Source organism: Myotis nattereri (genome assembly GCF_964212035.1).
Source record: "Myotis nattereri genome assembly, chromosome: 8".
NCBI lineage: Eukaryota > Metazoa > Chordata > Mammalia > Chiroptera > Vespertilionidae > Myotis > Myotis nattereri.
Genome location: NC_138083.1, coordinates 51,783,892 through 51,805,647, shown reverse-complemented (window position 1 = coordinate 51,805,647; position 21,756 = coordinate 51,783,892). Strand labels below are relative to the sequence as shown.

At 35.6% G+C, this 21,756-nt stretch overlaps 2 protein-coding genes across 2 annotated transcripts; both read right to left on the bottom strand.

Annotated features, from left to right (window-relative positions):
- Positions 1-1,337: 1,337 nt before the first annotated feature.
- On the bottom strand, positions 1,338-4,973 carry LOC308522937 (uncharacterized protein C18orf63-like; the record flags this gene model as incomplete). Its single annotated transcript, XM_081096552.1, has 5 exons — positions 1,338-1,400; positions 1,637-1,726; positions 1,908-2,906; positions 4,227-4,398; positions 4,963-4,973. The coding sequence occupies 5 exons, from the start codon at positions 4,971-4,973 to the stop codon at positions 1,338-1,340; spliced, it is 1,335 nt and encodes a 444-aa protein (XP_080952678.1).
- A 552-nt stretch (positions 4,974-5,525) lies between these two features.
- On the bottom strand, positions 5,526-21,498 carry LOC308522936 (uncharacterized protein C18orf63; the record flags this gene model as incomplete). Its single annotated transcript, XM_081096551.1, has 9 exons — positions 21,335-21,498; positions 19,360-19,438; positions 17,567-17,623; positions 13,377-13,488; positions 12,727-12,768; positions 9,271-9,347; positions 6,681-6,790; positions 5,773-5,869; positions 5,526-5,660 (listed from the first exon to the last, which is right to left on the bottom strand). The coding sequence occupies exons 1-9, from the start codon at positions 21,466-21,468 to the stop codon at positions 5,526-5,528; spliced, it is 843 nt and encodes a 280-aa protein (XP_080952677.1). The 5' UTR covers positions 21,469-21,498.
- Between the last annotated feature and the right edge of the window lie 258 nt (positions 21,499-21,756).

Here is a 21,756-nt window from a genome sequence, read left to right as displayed (position 1 = left end):
TGAAACTTAGTGAGGCAATAAAGATATGGCAGACATTCCAAAAGAATGAATATATATGCATTCTTTAAAAAAAATGCTACCCCTTATTTGCTATCTTTAATGTAATTTACAATAGTAAAGAAGTATATGTGAGAAGCAGAGGAAACAGTGACAAAATATTAATAATGGTTGAAGCTGGATAGTGGGTACTTAGAGGTTCTTCATACTATTATCTGTACTTTGTGTTATTTGAAAATTTCAATAATAAAAGTAGTAAGAACAAAATAAAAATATTTTCAATTAACAAAACTAATCATACAAATGATTATTTTGCTAACATCTGAACAAGACTATTCATTCACATGACACTGTTATAGTGAAAAGTCTGGAAGAACTGAAGTGTCAATCAGCAGGGACTGGTAAATGTATCCACATACAATGAACCTTGTATGCAACCATGAAAAGTGAAACTGTCGAGTGAAAAAGGAGGTCCCACAGCTGTGTACGGAGCCCAATTCCACATGCACAGGAGTGCCTGAGTGTCCATCTACTGTTCAGAGTGTTTATCTCTGCAAAGAAGAATTACAGTGGTTTTTCAAAAATTTTTCTTGAAACTATTTTGTATTTTTCAAATTTTTTACAGGGGCATATATTAATTTTATATTTGAAGGAAATTAGTTTCTATAATGATACCCTGTAATTTTTCTCATGTTATTCTGTCTAGGTGATGGGAATGATTTTGTATTTTAAAAAATTGTTTTAGGTTTTAAGTAATTCAAAAGTGGGAAAATTATACTTTTAAAAATTATGAAATCTGGAATAGATTTCATTTATTTTAAAAATGAAAAATTTTAAGGCACTGTAGCACATACATTTTCCCCTTAACCATATACTGAGTTCATTAAAATGTAATATGTCAAAAACTACATGAAATACACATGATAAAATATATAGGAATAGACTTAAGTACCTTTTGATTAACTCAAATCAGACTGAAATTTCAATTAATTATAAAAATAAATAGTTTTTTGAAGAATAAAGAGGTAAATATTTTCTAGTTTGCTCATAAAGAATTTGAATTGAAAGTATTCCAATAGTTCTATGCAAAAAAGTGTTTGTAGATGTTTGAGTAATGTTTGTTTTTAGAATGGGACAGATGGCAAGATGGAATAAAATGCAATTTCCAGGTGCAAGCTTTTGTGAATTCAGTGTCGTGGACTCAGCATGCTCAGCTAATTCTCAAGTTTACCTTAGCCAGCACTGCAACATTTTTGGAATAAATTTTAACTTAATGATTAACTTTTGAAACATCCCTTAAGTTTAATCATCTTAGGTAAAAGTCCCCAAAGATACATGTTCTAGTGGTTTTGGACTCCTATCTTTGGGCAGCCTGCTGCTGCTGTACCCTGGAGGCTCTTAGCCTGCAAAGACCCCAGCACAAAAGTAGGAAGAGCCCATAGTGGGACCTCTCTCCACCTCCTCCCTCTCCGGGGTCTCTTCTGTATTAACAGCTGCTGTTACCTACAAAGGCTGATTTTAAAGCTTCAAGGGATTTAAAAGTAACTCTTCTTTATCAAGAGGTTGGAGATCCCTAAACTTGGCAATTCCAATTCAGATAACTTAATGAAAATAAATCAAAAGGTATCACCTAAGTTACCTTATGGATATTTCCTGCTTTCACATCCATGTTATAAGCTTGAGGGCTGGTGAGAGATTTCTTAGGTTTTGATTTGTCCAAGTCATGTATCTGTAATCAGATTAAAGAATCCCATTTTTAATAACTCAACTGTATATACTTGTAGTTATGTTAGGGCACATTTTCCCAATGTGTTTCTAGATGATCTTGGGAAAATCCCTTAAATCTTTATTTAGGGGTTTTAAAGATCTATCATATGATAAATATCCCCATATTAAAATTGTTTTCTTACCTGGTTCATAGAAGAACTGGATTGTCCGTAGGGGACATTACTGGAATGAGGCTGCTTTGCAGGTTTTGAAGATTCCTGACATAGTTTTCTGTTAGGCCTGTGGGCTGTCCTGCCTGCTATATGTCTGTGGTCACTGATATCAACTTCTTTAGTTTTATTGACTGATTGTTGAAGTAGTTGGGAACCTTCCATTTCTGTGTCTGATTCAAAAATGTGTGGTCTTTTCACTTTTAGTGACTCCTGTCCCTTTTCTAAAATTTGTGCTATGTGTTTGCTTGTTAAAATTTCTTTTCCATTCACTTGGCAGTCAATGGCACTTTTTAGCATACCTAAACTCTTATTTGACATCTGCAATCCTGAACTATTAGATAATTGCTTATTTCTATTCATACTCACAGCTGACGATTTTTTGTTAGAAGGGAGATATTTTGTCATACTTTCTTTTTCTTGCAGAGGTCTACAAGTCTTCTGGTTTAAATTTCTAACTTCCATCTGAACGTTACAATTATATCTTTTTTCTATAGCTGGATCTAAATTCAGTTTGTCATCCTGGACCACATTGGTCTTAAATGAAAACAACTTGGATTCTGTAACAAGTTGTTTTCTTTTCAGGTTTTCAGGCTCTAAGACATTTTTATTCATCTGTAATGATCGAGTTTTGAAAATTGGTATGAATTTAGGGGCCTTGTTACTTTGGGAGCTAAAATTAGTGTCTTGAACTAGAGTATTTCCTCTGGTGGGCTTTGGTACTTCCAAATGTACTTGTGGTGCCTTGTCAGAGAGGGACGTCTTTCTGCTCTGAGCAGATTCTGGCTGGGGGTTCAGAGCTGAGAACACACAGGTATTCTGCTGGCTGACCCAAGGCTCCACCTTGTGGTCTATGGCCACTGATCTCGATAAAGGATGTTGAGCCAGGGAGGGTCCTATGGAAGGGGCCTGAGTCAGAGAGGTCCTGAACATTTGTTTAGAGGTCAGATTGGGTGGCTTGACTTTGTTTTCCTGAAAGGATACAGATTAAGAATTTGTAAAAATGTAATAATGTCCTTAATGGAAAAGAAATGATATAAAATACCATCAAAATAAGGATATAAAGTAACACTACAATATACACTGAGGGGCCAGATTATTATGACCACCTGACGTTTGTAGGCAAATTAGCCATACACTGCATCGTATGGGATATGGAAGCCAAAGGCCTGTTCGAACACCTTTGCTGTCTGTAGTTACCAAGACAAAATGTCTCCAATTCTCACAGGAACACAAGGATTGGACAGTCGAGCATTGGAAAAAAGTCATGTAGTCTGATGAATCACATTTCCAGTTGCATCATGTAGATGGTAGAGTGAGAATTTGGCGGAAACAGCATGAAAGCATGCACCCCACATGCATGAGTACAACCCTTCAAGCTGGTGGGGGCAGTGTTATGGTTTGGTGCATGTTTTCCTGGCATGATTTGCGCCCTTTAATTCGTGTGGAACAACATCTGAATAGCACAACATACCTATCATTGTTGATCAGGTTCCTCCTGTCATGTTGATGGTGTATCCCAATGGAGATGGCTTCTTCCAACAAGACAATGCGCCATGCCACGGTGCTCGTATTGTGCAGGAGTGGTTTCAAAAACATGAGGGAGATTTTACCTTGCTTAGGTGGCCCCCACAATCACCGGATCTCAATCCAATTGAGCATTTGTGGGACGAAATTAAAAGAGCCATCAGGCAGCTGGTTCCACAACCATCAAATCTCACAGAACTGGACAGTGCTATTCATCAGGCATGGTGTCAGATTCCTCGCATCACCTTTCAACATCTCGTGGAGTCAATGCCAAGAAGAATCGCTGCAGTATTGAAGGCAAAAGGTGGCCCAACGAAGTACTGATGGGGTGGTCATAATAATCTGGCCACTCACGTTCAAATATATCCCACGTTCAAAGGCTGTTAAATCAAGTTGTTTACCCATATCATCAGAAAAAAAATCACTTCTACTGTCGTGGTAAACAACCTGCGTCCCTATTTATAATGGTCTGGCCCTCTAGCAACTTCAGCGCGAAATTATAGCTAATTTGCCTACAAATGTCAGGTGGTCATAATAATCTGGCCACTCAGTGTATAAAATAATAGCACATTAAATAAAATAACAACAAATGGCAGTGACAAATGGTTAAGTATAATCATAGTAAATAATATTAGAGAAACAGTGACCTGAGAGAAAAATAATTATATCACAACGGATTAGGTGGTTCACCAGAGGAGGCAAGAGATTGAGTAAGATAGGTGCACAGTATGTCTCAGAGAACTTGAGAGGACATGAATGTCTTACCTGTATACTCGGTTTAGTTAGTTCTTGTGTAGAGTAGCACGGTTTCGTTGTCATCTTTATGGGAAACCCACATATATGGGGCAGTTTAGATTTTAAATCTGAAAGAAAACTTTTCAACACATCTTCCAAATCTACCCTTGGAAAGAACTGTATGGGCTGACTTCTGATGCAACTGAGAGGATATGTGAACAATGTTAAAGAACAATGGAACATTTTTATGCAATAAAAAAGTTTAAATAGTAACTGTTAAAAAGACACACACAACTAAATCTATTTTATATATTGCTTATTTATTCCAAGCTAAATAGTTCCAACTTTATAATCCAAAGCTAAAAAGCATGTTTTCTCATAGGGATAGTAATTACTTCTATTTTAATATCCACAATCAAAACAGCTCATGGGATCCTTATAACACAGCTTTCCTTACAGGCTGGCAAACTAAGACATTCTAGAAATGATTCATAAGGAAGACACTATGACCTTTATGGATTTAAAATAAGTATTTATAGTAAACAATAAACAGGATGCAGCTCTAAAAAGCAGTAAAGACTCAGGACAAAGAAACAAAACAGATTCCATTTAAGCTCTAAAAGCTGTTCTTTGAAAAAAGCAGTTAATTTTCTGATGAAAGATATTCTGAAGATTCAGAATAATGACTTGGCATCTAGTGAAAGGGAATAATGGATATCTGTGATCTTTAATTTTATATTAAGATTTCGGTTAGGAAACAAAATACAGAAAGAACATTATGGCTCTTCTCTCTTCATTTTGAAACTCCAGCTCGTCAGAATCCAAAGGCCCAGGAGATCCGTGTTAAGACTAAAGAGTTTCACCAGAGCACTTGCACTCTTTTGTGTGTAGATTTTAAAAAATAATGTTAGGATATTTTGTTAAATCAACGGAGTGTATTAAGTGCAAGTCAAATCCTCTAAATTTTGCCTGTAAAGCAATCTTCCAAAAATAAAATTCTTTGTTAAACTAATTCTAATTCCACCCTTTCAGTTATATCCAAAATACCACTGGAGGGAGCCCTTGGCTAAGGAGACTCATGACTTTTTCCTTACTTTGTACTAGAAATCAAATAAACATTTTTTTTTTCTTCTATCTACTGCAAAGCTTCTTTCCTGTTTAATTGTTGCAGAAGAGTTTAAGGGGAGAAATATCATTATTAAACTAATTCTCAAGTAAAAATGGGAAGGAAAACAAAATACTCATGCAGATAAAAAGTAGAGAGGAAAGTAGTTACATTTAGACAGGGAAGGTTGAAAATGATGATATCAGGGCAGGAGAGAGACTGGGTCACAAGGTGGGCAGAGAGCATCCATTAAGGGTGGTGTGTAAAGGATATGTAAAGATCCTTTCTCCTATCATTTTGAAGTAGATGTTGCAGTATATTTTAATATTTCCACCATCTTCTGGAAGTTTGTAGCCATACTAAAAATTAAGAACAAAGCTGAAATTCTCTTGAGAGACAGCTAAAGTTAGTTTAAATTATAAGAAGTAAAATCAAGTAACTTCCTACATAATATATATTTTTATTCCTTACCAGGTCGTCCCAGTGCATCTGGAAATCTTTATATGAGTGAAAAGGACAGTCAGGAGGTGTGGTATGAAGAATACTTAATATCTTCCCCATTTTCATACTATGAAAAATAAGAGTTTGGTAAAATATCATGAGCCAGTGCTTAGATATGTTAACTATGATACTTAGAAAGGATTAAAAACAATTTAACAATTATCTACACATAAGTAATAAACTAATCATTTGTTCCTAGTTCCAAACACATACTGTATTAAATCTTAACAACTAGAATTGTTAATAATTGAATTGATGCAAACAATGTGCCAGTTATAAAGACAAAATAATGACTAATATTTAGGTATTCCTGGTAACTGTTATACTTTAGAAAAAAGTTTAAGAGTTGAATGAATTAGAGTCAAATCTATGTTTCCCATCTAATCTGTATCCTTTCCTGAATGATTAAATTATTATGCATATGCTTGCTAAAGTTCTTCTTTTGTAAAGCAAGTTAAAATTTCATCCCAAGAGTCCTATTTACATTAATAACAAGCCATATTTTACTGAATATAGTATAAACTTAAAATTTAGCTCATATCAAATGATAATGAATCATTATGAGTTAATAAAGTTTTAAGATTATGATACTTGTAATCTCATGAGACCTAGAAATTTACATAAAAATAGATCTAATAAATATGTATAATAAATGTATATTATACATTTAATGTATAAATTTATTTTCATAATCTGATAGAGGAAGTTGACAGTTTCTGTAAATCTGACAATATTGCGTCAATATGTTTTTAAAGTTATAATTCAGTTTCAAAAGTCCACAAAATGGTTTATACTTTTGCATATCTCAATGTTGAAGCAAAATTAGAAAAAAATGGTATATTTGAACCTCCCCTAGTTACTAGAAATTAAAATCTCACCTTGGCAAAACGTAGCACCAGTTGCTTAAAATTGAATGGCCCTCAATGACACCATTCTTGTGAGTATCAAAGTCCTTAATAATGCTTTGAGAAATATCAAATTCTTTTAGCTTTCAATAGAAATAAGATTTTAATCCATAAGTCCTCAAAAACATTTGACAAACAAAAGACACATACTGTATTTGTTAGACACATACACACATATTCACACAGTGTTATCAAGTAATTTTAAAGGCTTCAGTTACATTGTTCCAACCACGTTCCATGATGTGATGTTTCAGCTCACCCTGTCTCTTCTCTATACAGTATAGCTAGAGCTTTACTACTTTCCCTCTTAACTCCCAAATGAAAACTCCTATTCTGTACTGTTTTATAGATACGTATGAGTTGTTATAGTCAGGTTGTGAAAATGCCCTATCAAAAGTGTAAGAAAGGTGAGATTTAGAGGCAATGATGACAAATTATAATTTAGGAACTTAATTTAAATGAACTAAACAAGTAGGTATTGAGTGTATAGTGTTGAGTAGAAAAGAAAAGAGCATCTTCTGATTTCTTGTTTGCTCCCATGTTGAAAAAAGCTCTGCTACGCTGATGTCGCTGTGCCCCTCATTCATTCCTTTCTAGTGCAGATGAGGTGACTTAAAACTAGGACAACTCTTTCCTCTTCCTCTTGGGAGCTGGCCTGCTGGCAAACATGGTGTTGTGCATTCTCTCTGTCATTCTGGGACTGGTGCCTGATCTCCCAAGGCAGCCTGTGGATTTCCATCACTGCCATTCATGGGTGGGTCAATCTACCTAATTCTAGGTTCAGAGAGGCCACATTCCCCAATAGCTTCTTCTCTTCTTCAGTAATAAATAGTGTGACCACATGTCTGTTAAACTAAATAAAATGGAGACCAAACCTGAAAATTCTTTACGCAGACAAAACCAATTAAGGCACATAAGCAAAACCTAATCTACCTTATCCTGCAATGCAAGCAAAATTTAACTTAGATTATTTTTTGTAAATGCCTCAAGAAACCATAAGTGAAACTTAAACTGTTTTCCAAAATGGTGTAACAAATTTTCTATGCAAACTGTCCTTGAACAACACACCTCTGAGCTTCATTCCACTTTTGGCTTTAAGACTCCTGGTTCACGAATTGTTCTTTTATGTACCATAAACTCTTAACCACCCATTTTTAATTAATCTGATTTTATTTTTAACATATCGTAGTTGATACATGTTGGACTATATCCGATTAGGCAAGTGTCCCTTTCACTCTCAAAAGTGTCCATTTTGGATAAGTTACATTCTCATCCTATTCATAAAGGTGGTATATTGGTCTCTCTTCTTTGTCAATCTCTAATTGGTTCAAATCTCAGATAATTAAAACAGAAGTATCGTCTGTAAGAAACCTAAGGGTAGATAAGGTACAATAATTAGTCCTCAAGAAGCTTATAGGGAATATATGAGGAGTATAACTCTAGAAATACAAGTAAGTATGTGAGCATGGTGTAAAATGGCGTGAAGGTTTAAAAGAGGGTGGAGATCACACTCGGTTTGGAGGCTTGTGAAGGTTCCTCATCAGTACAAGATATTAACACCATGCAGGCCATTCCAGTTATTTATTTTTATGTAAGTCAGCTTCCCTACTGGCTCACATAATTCTTGACAATCAGAAAGTAGACCCTATACCTCTTTGATTTGTTCTTCGTAATAAAAAAGTTGAACAGAAAAGTGAATGGAGAAGCATTTGAGCTGGCTCTTAAAGGATTAGCAGCATGTGTAACCAACTGGGGTGCTCCAAGCAAAGGCAGTCATCTATCCCATGCCTGGGGTTTCTCAGCCCGGACACTCTTGACACTTTAGGCTGGATAACTCCTTGTGGTGGCAGCTGTGGGGTTGTGTCTTGTGCGCTGTGCACTGTAGAATATTTAGCAGTATCTCTGGCTTCTATCCACTAAATGTCAGTAGCAACACACCGCTTCCCCTTTGTGATAACCAAAATTGTCTCAAGACATTACAAAATGTCTTATTTGAGGAACAAAAGCACTCATTTCCCCCTTCACCTGTCTCTGTTAAGAACCACTGGCACAAGAAAAGGCAAATCACACTTATTGAGTTAGCATTAGTAAGGTTCTATACTGGGTGCTATGAAAATAGCAAAATAAAAGACATATCCTTCAACTAAGAAGGCAAAAAGTGTTACGTGTAAAAAGTAGGCACACACACACAAGCTACCAGAATGCCAATGGGGGAATATTACATTTACTATGGGCTGAAACAGTGCTTTTAATATTTGAAGTTGTAAGAAGAGGCAAGAAGTGGGCACTGAGGTAGGACAGGGTTGTGGGGAGTCTTGAATGCCATTAAAAAGATTTTTGAGCAAGGGAATAATAAGATTGGATCTGTGTTGAACTGACAATATTTTCTTTGGGTAACCAGATTTAGAATAATATCAATATACTAAGAATTTAATGTGGATTTTGAAAATAAAAAATCTTATCACTCTTATTGTTAAAAATTAAAACCTACTGGTATGCTAGTAATAATAATAATAAGTACATAGTAAATAAAGTTAATTATGGAAATCAAAATATGTGGTACCTCAGGTGGTGGCAGTCTGATTGTATAAGCTTCTATACTTAGACAAACTTGAGTTTCGGTTACATTGATGTCTAATGCTGAAAATAAAATATTTAATTATCAACTTTCTGGAATTATTACTCCATCCTATCAAATTAAGTATTTTAGTAACAAAAGAAATTACTTTAACTTAATTTTTCAAGTTAGAAACTCAAAATGGCTTTTTTCTCGCACATGGTAAAAGTCAATCAACATATTATATCGGACAGTCGCAGATGGGACATCTACAAGAAGACAAAGGCTGAATGAAGCAACGTGGATATGTGGGTGTGTATGTGTTGGGAGATGTCACAGGGCAGGGTGGCAATAAGAAAAATGAGATATCTCACAGTTGAGAGGGAAACTCAACAAGTATCTTTTACAAGTCTGGTATCTATTATATGTAAAAATGGACACTGTCTTCTTAAATCAGGTGGTACCAGGCCATGATTCTGACTTCAGTAGTCGTTCACTAACGAATGCCCTCAAGTATTCTGGCAGATATACTCTGGATCTTATAGAGCCCAAGGCTTCTACCTTGGTTTTTCAAAATTAAAAGTACTTTACGAAGCGAGGAGAACCAAGATGGCGGCATAGGTTAACACCGGAGTTTGCTGCTTTGAACAACTACTTCAAAAGTGAAACCAGAAAACGGAAGGGACATCACCCAGAACCACAGGAACGCTGGCTGAGTGGAGGTCCTACAACTAGGAGGAAAGAGAAACGCATACGGACACTCAGAGGAGGCGCAGTGCTGAAGTCAAATTCTGAGGTGCGGAGTGCGCGCGCAGAGCGGGCTGGCGGCGGAGGGCGCGGTTGGCGTTTTCAATCGGGAGGGAGTCGCAGACTCTGAGCTCCAGATACAGGCGAGTCTTTAGGGACCCAGACTCAAACGGGAGAAGCGGGACTGTCTGGCTTCGGTCAGAGCGAATGCAGCTTTCTCTCCGAGGTTTGCAGCGGTTGCTGGGACTCAGAGAGGCAGAGCCCCTGGGGACAGGACTGAGAGCCGCCATAACTGCTCTCTCCGGCCCACCCTGTTGATCCTGTGCAACCCGCCCTGCCCAAGCCCTGCACAGAGGCATTTGCCGGATAGCCTCAGGCAAAGGCTAGATTAGCACCTCCCTAGAGGACAGAAGTTCTCTCACTGCAGAAACAGCTGATTCTCACAGCCACTTGGCCTGGAGGTCAAACCCTCCCTGGTATTAGCTACAACAATCAAGGTTTATAAGACTGCGAACAAAGACCACTAGGGGGTGCACCAAGGAAGCATAACAAAATGCGGAGACAAAGAAACAGGACAAAATTGTCAATGGAAGATCTAGAGTTCAGAACCACACTTTTAAGGTCTCTCAAGAACTGTTTAGAAGCCGCCGATAAACTTAATGAGATCTACAAGAAAACTAATGAGACCCTCGATGTTATATTGGGGAACCACCTAGAAATTAAGCATACACGGACTGAAATAACGAATATTATACAGACTCCTGACAGCAGACCAGAGGAGCGCAAGAATCAAGTCAATGATTTGAAATGCGAAGAAGCTAAAAACACCCAACCGGAAAAGCAAAATGAAAAAAGAATCCAAAAATGCGAGGATAGCGTAAGGAGCCTCTGGGACAGCTTCAAGCGTACCAACATCAGAACTATAGGGGTGCCAGAAGATGAGAGAGAGCAAGATATTGAAAACCTATTTGAAGAAATAATGACAGAAAACTTCCCCCACCTGGGGAAAGAAATGGACTTACAGGTCCAAGAAGCGCGGAGAACCCCAAACAAAAGGAATCCAAAGAGGACCACACCAAGACAAATCATAATTAAAATGCCAAGAGCAAAAGATAAAGAGAGAATCTTAAAAACAGCAAGAGAAAGAAACTCAGTTACCTACAAGGGAATACCCATACAACTGTCAGCTGATTTCTCAACAGAAACTTTGCAGGCCAGAAGGGAGTGGCAAGAAATATTCAAAGTGATGAATGCCAAGAACCTACAACCAAGATTACTTTATCCAGCAAAGCTATCATTCAGAATTGAAGGTCAGATAAAGTGCTTCACAGATAAGGAAAAGCTAAAGGAGTTCATCACCACCAAACCAGGATTATATGAAATGCTGAAAGGTATCCTTTAAGAAGAGGAAGAGGAAGAAAAAGGTAAAGATACAAATTATGAACAACAAATATGCATCTATCAACAAGTGAATCTAAGATTCAAGTGAATAAATAATCTGATGAACAGAATGAACTGTTGATTATAATAGAATCAGGGACATAGAAAGGGGATGGACTGACTATTCTTCGGGGGGAAAGGGGTGTGGGAGATGCAGGAAGAGACTGGACAAAAATCGTGCACCTATGGATTAGGACAGTGGGTGGGGAGTGAGGGCGGAGGGTGGGGCGGGAACTGGGAGTAGGGGAGTTATGGGGGGGGGGAAAAAAGAGGAACAAATGTAATAATCTGAACAATAAAGATTTAATTAAAAAAAAAAAGTACTTTACAAGTCAGATACTGATTATCTTGGGAAGGGGTAATACCTGGAAGAAAGCAGGAGGAAGCTTGTGAGGTATTGGTAAATTTTCTGTTTCTTGATTTGATAACTGGTTATAAGGGTAAATTTAGTCTGTGAAAATCCAATGAGCTATAACCTTCCAATTTGTCAGTTTTGCTGTAGAATATTACATTCAGTAAACGAAAAGAAAAACTTCTAACACAGAAGTAAAGAATTTTGCTCTCCTAAACTGTTATCTTTAATCTCTGATAGCTGTAGTCTCCTGATAGTGTTTAGGGATTAAACTAAATTTAGGAGCGAACCTATTTGTCCATAGCTAGAGTATAATGACTACCACTGTTCAACTTAAATATAAAACTAGTGCAAGGAGGGCAGATGAGATCCAAGAGCTGTGGATTGATTAGTAATGTCTACCTGGGCTTAGGATTTCCACCTATATGCTATATCTGGACTACTGCTTAGGAATTTGTCTAACTGCAAATAGCCACACATATCATTGAAAGAATTAAACTATATCATAAACTGTTATTTTAGATCATCTGTGTCTTTTCAGACTTCAAGGAGAAAAAGAATCATGTTTCCTTAAGAAATAAAGCTTTTACTTGCAACAATACTGAAGAATTTCTTATGATATAATTCTGGAAGCTACACATTATAAATTCCTGTAAGAATTAAATCCTTTATAGTCATAATTTTCTTTAAGTAGAGAAGTAAAAAACATAGCTTTTATTCCAATAAAGATAAGTGAATTTTTCTCAATAAGGCTGGCTATATATTTTGAACCAGAGTTATTTTCCCAGGTGACATTGTGATTATAACAGCTGATTAAACTCCAATATAACCTAATCACCAAGAGTACAACTCAACAATTTGTAGCAGCTTAACTGTTGACTAGATTAATGTTTTTATCTATTGACTGATACATTTTTACTTACCAACAGCATTTTGCTTTCCCATCTGAGAAAGAAATTCTCTTCCTTAAAAAATTGATAGAATATGCCATATTATTATAATCTATAAATCATGCTTGATAAATACAACCTTTTCATGTGAAATTATCAAAGCTACAGAAAATGCTTTAAAATGCAGTTTTATACAAAAGAATATCTGATGTCAGCTCAGAGAAAAAATATAATAACTCAAAAAGTATCTCTTCAATTAAAAGGACAGAAATACCCAATTATACCCTCAAATATTTATTAACTAATATAAAATGCTTAGAAAAGATCAGACCTCAACACAAAACTCAGAATAGCCTTTTGGTTCCAGAAATATTGATAAATTCTGTTCATTTTAGTAAGGCTCCTCAGTTATATTTATTTCTAAACATCAAGTATTATATAATAAACATATTTTCTTTTCCTTTGTTAAAAAACACATTTTGTTTAAAGAAACATCAGCAGGCTTTGGATATAATCCTAAAGTAAAGAGATGACATTTATGTTGTTGTGGACTTGCTTGAGAATGCTTGGTTGGGGCTATGTTTTAAAAACTATTCCCTAAATATATACTGAAATTAAAAACATATGCACATAGTAGAAGTAATGTAGTCAGAAAGCTACAGTGCTGAAAAACATGGCATTACCTTGCACCAAGAGATGGCCAGTTTTATTCCAGGCTGGAGCAAGTCTGGCCATGAGTGAATATGAAAGGCAGTTTTGAAGAATTACAGGAATTACTCTTCGTGGTGCCTCTACCTAAAAAGATCAAAGGATAAAATATAAGCAAATTACACCAATCAGTATGTCCCTATAAGCTAGCAGAACATGTCTGTCTTTAAATCACCACCTAACAAACTGGGCTATTCTGGATGATAGTTCTAGTCACCACAATCACATCTAGTTTTAAAGTTAAAGAAGTGTTCAACCATTTCCATTCCGAAATTACAACTACTGCCATGCTATAATAAGAGCCCAATTCCACCTGCTTATCCTGGCCCAAGGAACCTAAACTTTTAGGGCCTCTGTGTTACAACCTTACACTTTACTTTGCATTCTGCTATACACAGAAGAAACCAGACCAGAACTACATTGTAACATTTTTCATAATTGTTCACTCTAGTTCAACACCAGAAAGCAATAAAATACTTACATGGGTACCATGTAAGAATCTTTCCTTGTAGAGAATTTTTAAAAATTAGAACTTCTGATCAAGGGGAATAATAGGATGAAGATTTATCCTTCCACTTGAGACAAAGTACAAAATGGGGCAGGTTCTATGAAACAATGGTTTACAGGACATTGGATATCAAGCAACAAACAAAAGCAGTTCCTCAGAGACAGGAACCTATGATCACCCCAACATATTGACCGAAGAGGGTTTCCAGGCTTTGTGCATGGAGGGCAGGCCTGGAGGAGCCAGTAGACTCTCTGGGTTGCAGAGCCAGAGTTGAGAGTCCAGGATGAAAAGGGAAGGCAAGCTTTGGGGGCAAAGAGTTGGTGATGAGAGAGCTGTACAGAGAACAGACTCTGTACAGAGAATAGACTCTGAGACCAGGGCTGGGGACAGAATCAAGGCTGTTTGCTCTACAAACATCTGTGCAAATACAGTTCAGAAGAAAATGCTGCCACTGCCTCTACTACCAAGACATGCAAAAAAGTGTTAGCGCCAAGGAGAACTGTCTCCCAATTTTATCCACCCACGTTTTCATACTATTTTTGGCTTCGGGTAAATTCTCTCAGTATGTAAATAATTAATCTGTTGGTGAAGAACAGGACCAAATCTGTTCAACTGTCTCACAGATCATTTAATTAAGGCTACTATCAACAGGACTCCAACCTGCAGCGTTGACTTCACACATGCCCCTAGGGTCCAGGACCCAAGCAGCTGAACAAATCCCGTAACTATCAGGATCTACCTTACAAAGCCAAATGGCTTTCTCCTTGATTCTGTGTTGCCTTCCCCTTGGCCCAAGGTCTTAACCTAGATACAGCAGGATATACCAGCTCACATTCAGCTGTGACATGCAAGGAGGAAGTCTGGGCCAATTCTATCATTCATAAACATCTTGACTGGTGACCTGGATACCTTCCAGGGCAGAGATGGTATTATTGATCACTTCAGCTATAGTCGGGGGCAAATTCTTTACCACATTTTCTCAGTAACTGATACAGTAGGTAGAGAGAAAATAAGTGAGAATATAGTACCTTAACACTGTCAACTAACATGACCCAATGATCATGTCTCAATAAATTCTAAAAAATTCAATTATACAAAATGTGGTCTCTAGTCACAACTAAATTAGAAAGCAGTAACAGAAAGATCCCTGGAAAATCCCCAAATATGTGGAAACTACATAACAAACTTCTAATCTATCCATAGATCAAAGAAGAAATCAAAGGGGAATTAGAAAGTATTTTGAACTGAGGAAAATAAAAACAAAACATGCTTACAAGGACATTTATAGCAAATAAATGTGTCTATATTGGGAAAGAAAAAGTTCGCAAATCAGTGTATTCAGCTTCCACCATAAGAAACTAGGAAAAGAGCAAACTAAACCCAAAATAAGCATAAGAAAATATAAAGACCATAATGAAAAATCAATGAAAAGCAAAAGAGTAAAACAATGGAGAAAAATCAATAAAACCAAAAGATGTTCTTTGAGATCAATAAGATTGTTAAGCCTTTAGCAAGACTGGTCAGGGAGAAAAAAAATTAAAAACACATATTATCATATATAGAATGAGAGAGGTGACATCACTACAGACTCTATAGCAAAGGAAAATAAGGAGGAAATATTATATGTAAGTTTATGGCAATAAAAGTGACAACTTAGATGAAATGGACATATTCCTTGAAACAGACAACTTAAATACTCGATTATCTATTAAAGAAATTGAAATTATAGTTTTAAACCTTCTATTAAGGAAAACTCTAGGCCAGCGATGGCAAACCTTTTCAGCTCGGCGTGTCAGTATTTTGAAAAACCCTAACTTAACTCTGGTGCCGTGCTACATATAGAAATTTTTTGATATTTGCAACCATAGTAAAACAAAGACTTATATTTTTGATATTTATTTTATATATTTAAATGCCATTTAACAAAGAAAAATCAACCAAAAAAATGAGTTCGCGTGTCATAGGTTCGCCATCACTGCTCTAGGACCAGATAACTGTATTGGTGAATTTTACCAAACATTTATAGTAGGAATAACAAAAATTCTACACAAACTCCAAAAACTTAAAAAGGAGGAAGTTTTTTCCTACTATAAGATTTCTGAGCAGGGAGTTTATGTGGCTCACAGCTTTAATTCCAGAAACAGGTAGAGTGCTCAGAATATGCTAGATGTTCAATAAATATCTGCTGACTATAATTAATTACTATTATGCAGAAAGTATCCATAAAAAGAAAAGTTGAGCAAAATCACAAAGGCCCAAGAGGGGAGGAAAGTCAGGCTGGAAGAAAGCTCATGAATATTGAGGCATCTGGGATCTGGAAATCTGGTGAAGGGGCCTAAGTAAGTTTACTTAGTAACAATGAGGAATTGGGATTCATGGAAAAAGGATAAGAGTATAAACAAAAAGATTTTAAATATTTTGATATTGGACAACTTGCAGTGATAAAGTCAAAGGTATAAATTACAAGACTAGAAGAAAATTCATCACAAAGTGTTTTTTTATTAGTGTATAAGGACTATGGGAGATGTGTTTATTAATTTTCCCTTTTTTTCTTATAATCTTAAGATATATTTATATAAAATGATGATAGTTGGTATAAATATTCTTTTACTAAATCAATACTGAAATGCTATATATTCTTGTGCTAAAAATAACTGTTTTGATCCTTATTATTCATTTCTAAAATCGTATTGTATCTATTATTTTTGTAACACATTTGTCAAAAAACAACACAGTTTACCTTTAAGTCAATATATTAATAAAAGTATTAAATTCCCCAAGAGTGTGACAGTAAGACAGCAAAGAAGTCCCCACAAAACCGTGAGACATTTTCCACAATAAAGGACAGAGTTTTGTAGGGACCCCTGAAGACCTAGTTTCTAGTTCTAGGTAAATGATATACCGTAAATATGGTTCTCATAGTTCAGATTTGTCTTAGCCAAAAGATTAAAGAATACAGCTTTCCCATAGATTGTGACTGAGTTGAAACCAGCTTTCGGGTTCTTCAGAGATTTCTTATGGAGTTGAAAAGCACCTTCGGGTATTGTTAAGACGTTATAATCCTCCTAGAACCTAAAGAAAGTATCTAATCTTGGAGTTGACCAGAAACCTCATTATCCCAAACCCCAGTTGATCAGCCTGCTGGAATAATCCAGAATACAGTATGCCTCTGAGAAACATGCAGAGACATGAAGTGAGCTCTAGCCAAGTCTCCATGGTCTGAGTAACTGAGACACAAGAGGTGCTCAACCCATGTATTTATATTTTCCTTGCTAAGATCCAGAAATTCACTACTATGTAGAATACAACTTATATTGTTTTGTGCCTCTGCTTATAATATTTTTGTTTCTCTGGGTTTCATTTTCTTCATCTTTAAAATGGGAATATTCAGTTCTTAGAAGTTATATATGCTAAATAAGATTATGCCATGTAAAATGCCTGCAAGAAAGTACTCAACAAAAAAATAATCCTCTTCCCCTCTGTCTCTACTAACTGTGCACAAATTAATTGCTTGAGAAAAAAATTGTTCAGCTCTTTCACATGCATATCAACAAATTATGAGAAAGACACTCCAATTTTTGTTGGCTTTTAAAATAAGTTGAATACAAAATCAATATAAACAGCATCTGAAATTATTATCTTTAAAAAAACACGTACCTTAGCTCCATATTTTTCAATATAGGCATTAAGTTTTCCAGCTTTATAAAATGGTATCTATAACAAAAATCCACATTTATAAAGATGACTTAACATATATTAAATAAAGCAATACATAAAAGACTTTAAATGTTACACAGCAGAGAGCACAGAATCAGGCCATCATCCTGATAGCTTTTATGCCTTGGAAAAGCAAGTGATGACCAATCTCTCCCTGAAATAGAATCTGTGGATACATTCTCAAAATGAGGAAAGCCTTTCTGGGGGTGACATGAACCAGAAACCACATGAAGAAAGAGGCCAATAAATATTTAACATCTATCATAATATACAGTAAGTTATATCTTAAGAAGGAAAATGGACATAGTGGAAGATCAGAGAAAGTTCAAAAGGCCAAGGTGCTTCAACTCACCAATGAAAGAAATACAAATAAAAAGAAGATATTACTTGTAAGCTAAAAGATTGGCAGGTGTATAAAGGTTGAGCATCTCCAGTATTTGTGAAGATGTGGAACTATGGGTTTTTTCATACATCATTTGTTAAAAATGTAATCTAGAAGAACTCTTCAGATAGCAATTTTGCAGTATCTAGATTATAGTTAAAATGGGCTGCCATCCCACTTCTAAGAATTTAATCTATAGAATAGAAACTACCAAACGAAAATTATATAATTTCAGTGATGCTTTCTGAAGCACTGTTAGTAATAGCACAAAATTAGAAACTCAGATATACATAAATTATTTTATAGCCATACAATGAAATATTTCACAGCCTTAAAATTGAGAAAGATACATGTGTTGACAGAACAGTATCAAGGAGAGGCTGTTAAAGGGAAAATGAAAGGCAAGCTTTAAAATAGTATGCATAATAATTCCTTTTTAAATAATGCTGTAAATTTTTTTATATCATGTAATATATTTGCAATAAAGCAAAAACATTTTTAGGTGGCTCTTCTAAGATTAAATATTTGAATTTACTAGAATGCTAAAGAACAATCTTTTCCTTATTCCATAAAATTTCCAGGTAGAAAAAAACCACACAATTAAGAGGTATGAATGTCTAGTTGTTTACCAACAGCTTGTCTTTCTTAAAAACGATATTAAGGATGAGAGGGGGAAAAAATGAACATATAACAATATAACCTAGAAGGAGAAGAACTGATAATTTTGTATGGTTTATCAGCACTGTTAATAAATGTTGATTTCAATAAATTCTGGGAACTTAAAATCTCAGAATAAGAGGATTTCCAGAAAGATATTTGACAAAAATCTTAGGATGGTATGATTTTTATACAGAATTCTGACCCTTCATTATAATTCCTAGTTATATATAGCACAGAGAAATGTTTCTTGTTCTAATTTTACTAAGTGTAAATTTTTTTTGGTAATTTTCCAAATGAAAAAAAAATGTTGATCTAAATTATTTAAAAACAATTGGAGATTTGATGGAATGAGAAACTTCTTCCTTTATATTAAGTGTAATTCTAAAGAATAAAATATGAGAAAAGGATTATATCATTAAAAATGCTGCAGTAACATATTAATCATCATTCATAGTCTTCATCTTAACATTTATGACACAAAAAACTAAATATGAAATTAGAACCACAAAAATAGATTTTGAATGTCAGGTATATCAATGTTAAAGTCTGCTATGCTTCAAACTTCAAAACACTATAATTAGTCTTCATAAACCATCTTCAATTTGAGCTATAATTAGTACCTGAATTACTGTTTATCAATATTGCCCCAAATAATTAGTAAGAATACTTTATAAAATGTTAAAATACTAACCGCCATCACCACCCAAATTTGGCTAAATATTCCAGGCACAGGTGATACAAGAATATCCTGGTGCAAAAACAGCAACTGCCTGTGGAGATAAAATTATTCATTTTGAAGTAGACTTGCCCACTGTCTGTTTTTTCCTTTAACAGAACATTTTAAAATCACTTAGCTCCAATTAGGAGTTTAAGTCTCTTCCAGGCAAAGATTATGTTATAGATTTCTGTATCTCTCCCCACACTTAGTATTACCTTGAATACTGTAGGCACTCAGCCAAGACTTGAATTAAGGGAATTTTAAGTTACAGATATTGATATTAATTTGTAAACTTGTCCCTGCATCTGAGTTTCTTAACCTCTTTCACCTGTGAATATGAATTCCTCTTTTAAAACCCCATTTCTATCCTAAGTGTAGACTTAAAGAAGTCTTAACACTGAAGAATCCAGCTCTTTTTTAACTTCCGTTTCTTCCATTTTCCTTTGTTTTTTAAGTTGTGGTTGGGGGAACAGGGGCAACAGTCTAAGGACTCAACTATCAGTGAATTTATCAACTACTTCAACGTTAGAACTAGATTCTTTTCCTGCAAAAATGAAAATTTTGTCCAAGTCAGATGACATTAGTGATTTTAGTTTAGCAGTTAACAACCAAATAAACTTAAAACAAAAATTGCCACAACTGGCCCTAACTGGTTTGGCTCAGTGGATAGAGCGTTGGCCTGCAGACTGAAAGGTCCCAGGTTCGTTTCTGGTCAAGGGCATATACCTTGGTTGCGGGCACATCTTCAGTAGGAGGTGTGCAGGAGGCGGCTGATCGATGTTTCTCTCTCATCAATGTTTCTAACTCTCTATCCCTCTCCCTTCCTCTCTGTAAAAAATCAATAAAATACATTTTTTTTAAAAAATTGCTACAGAAATTATCAATAATTTTGTTTTCAAAGGTCAAGGAAAAGGTGGGAAAACACAAAAAGGAAGAGTTGAAAATATAATTTTCCAAATTACTAATCATCTAGGAAACCAATTTAAAAAACCATGAGTGAGTGTGTGTTGGGGAGGGGTTATCTCAAAAAGTAAGATGAGACAAACCCAGTCTCATCTTTGATGTCAGAACCTGGGTACAGCAGGTACTTGCTTTTACAAGGCCTGCCTTTGTCTGAATTTCTCAGTTACTGGGAGGAGGAGTAAAAACATCCCACTCTATGGGCATGGCCTCATTCCATTTGAGAGCAAATGTGAGAAAATCTTGCAGACAGTTTTCTACCTATTTGTTCCCCAAATGGGTCACAGATAACTGCTCAGCAGGTATCAAACTACATACTAGCAGGAAGGGTACAGGCTCCTAGATGCACTTGGGTGGGAATATATACAATAGGGAGAAGACAAGTTTTGTTAATAGGAGAAAAATGGAGGACACCCCAAGTGTCTTTCTTATTTCTGACCCCTAGCAATTTTAGAAGTGTTTGTTCCTCCCCAAGAAATTCAGTTACAGAGGGAATCCTGTCATGTATGCTGAGTCTTTTTTTGAGTGCCTCAAACAATTGAAAGGACTAGCACGCGGTGGGTCCTCAGTAATCAGGGAGTTAGACTTGAGGCTTCAACTTAGCTGCTTTCCAAAGACTATATTGGGTTAGACATTTCAAAATAGTTGTTGGAGAAATATTCTTCAGAAATACTCTTATATTGACCTGAATATTAAGAAATTATATTAACTTAAAATGTTTACAGTATCTCTTAAAGTGCCTCATAAACAGAAGGTATTCAGTATTTATTACTACCTCTAAGTTTTGAGGAACCTGATTTATTTCACCAATGTCTATAAACAGTGAGATATTCTATCTCAAGTATTTTAAATGTAATCCTATATACCTGGCTCAAACAAAATTTTATTTTAAAATTACATACACAAACTGAGTACTTTGCTTTAAAGAAGATACTTCTAAAACAGCTCTCACAGGTCTCAAAAAGTTTAGTTATAAATATATTCTTACCTGCACATCTTAATTTGTGTACTTCTAATCTCGGTATCTGCCACCCCATTATGCAATATTATCTTGACGGCACAGAGTTTCTGCAAATCTGGAAGTGTGATGAAGAACAGTGACTGCTGCCTAGAATCATTCATATTTTCCTGTTGGCTAAATGCTTCGGCAATCAGGCCTTTAAAATCAAACAGACAAACAAACAGCAATAAAAAGGTAGTAAACTATACCAATGCAACAGAATTCTTTGATACTGTGTTGAAATCTATATAATAAAAGCATAATATGCTAATTAGACTGGATGGCCGAACAGCACAATGACCATCCGGATGACCTTCTGGACGAAGCCAGGACTGCGAGGGCCTATTCCATTGCACGAATTTCGTGAGTGGGCCTCTAGTAAGATAATAAAAACAAATAAAAAACTTTAG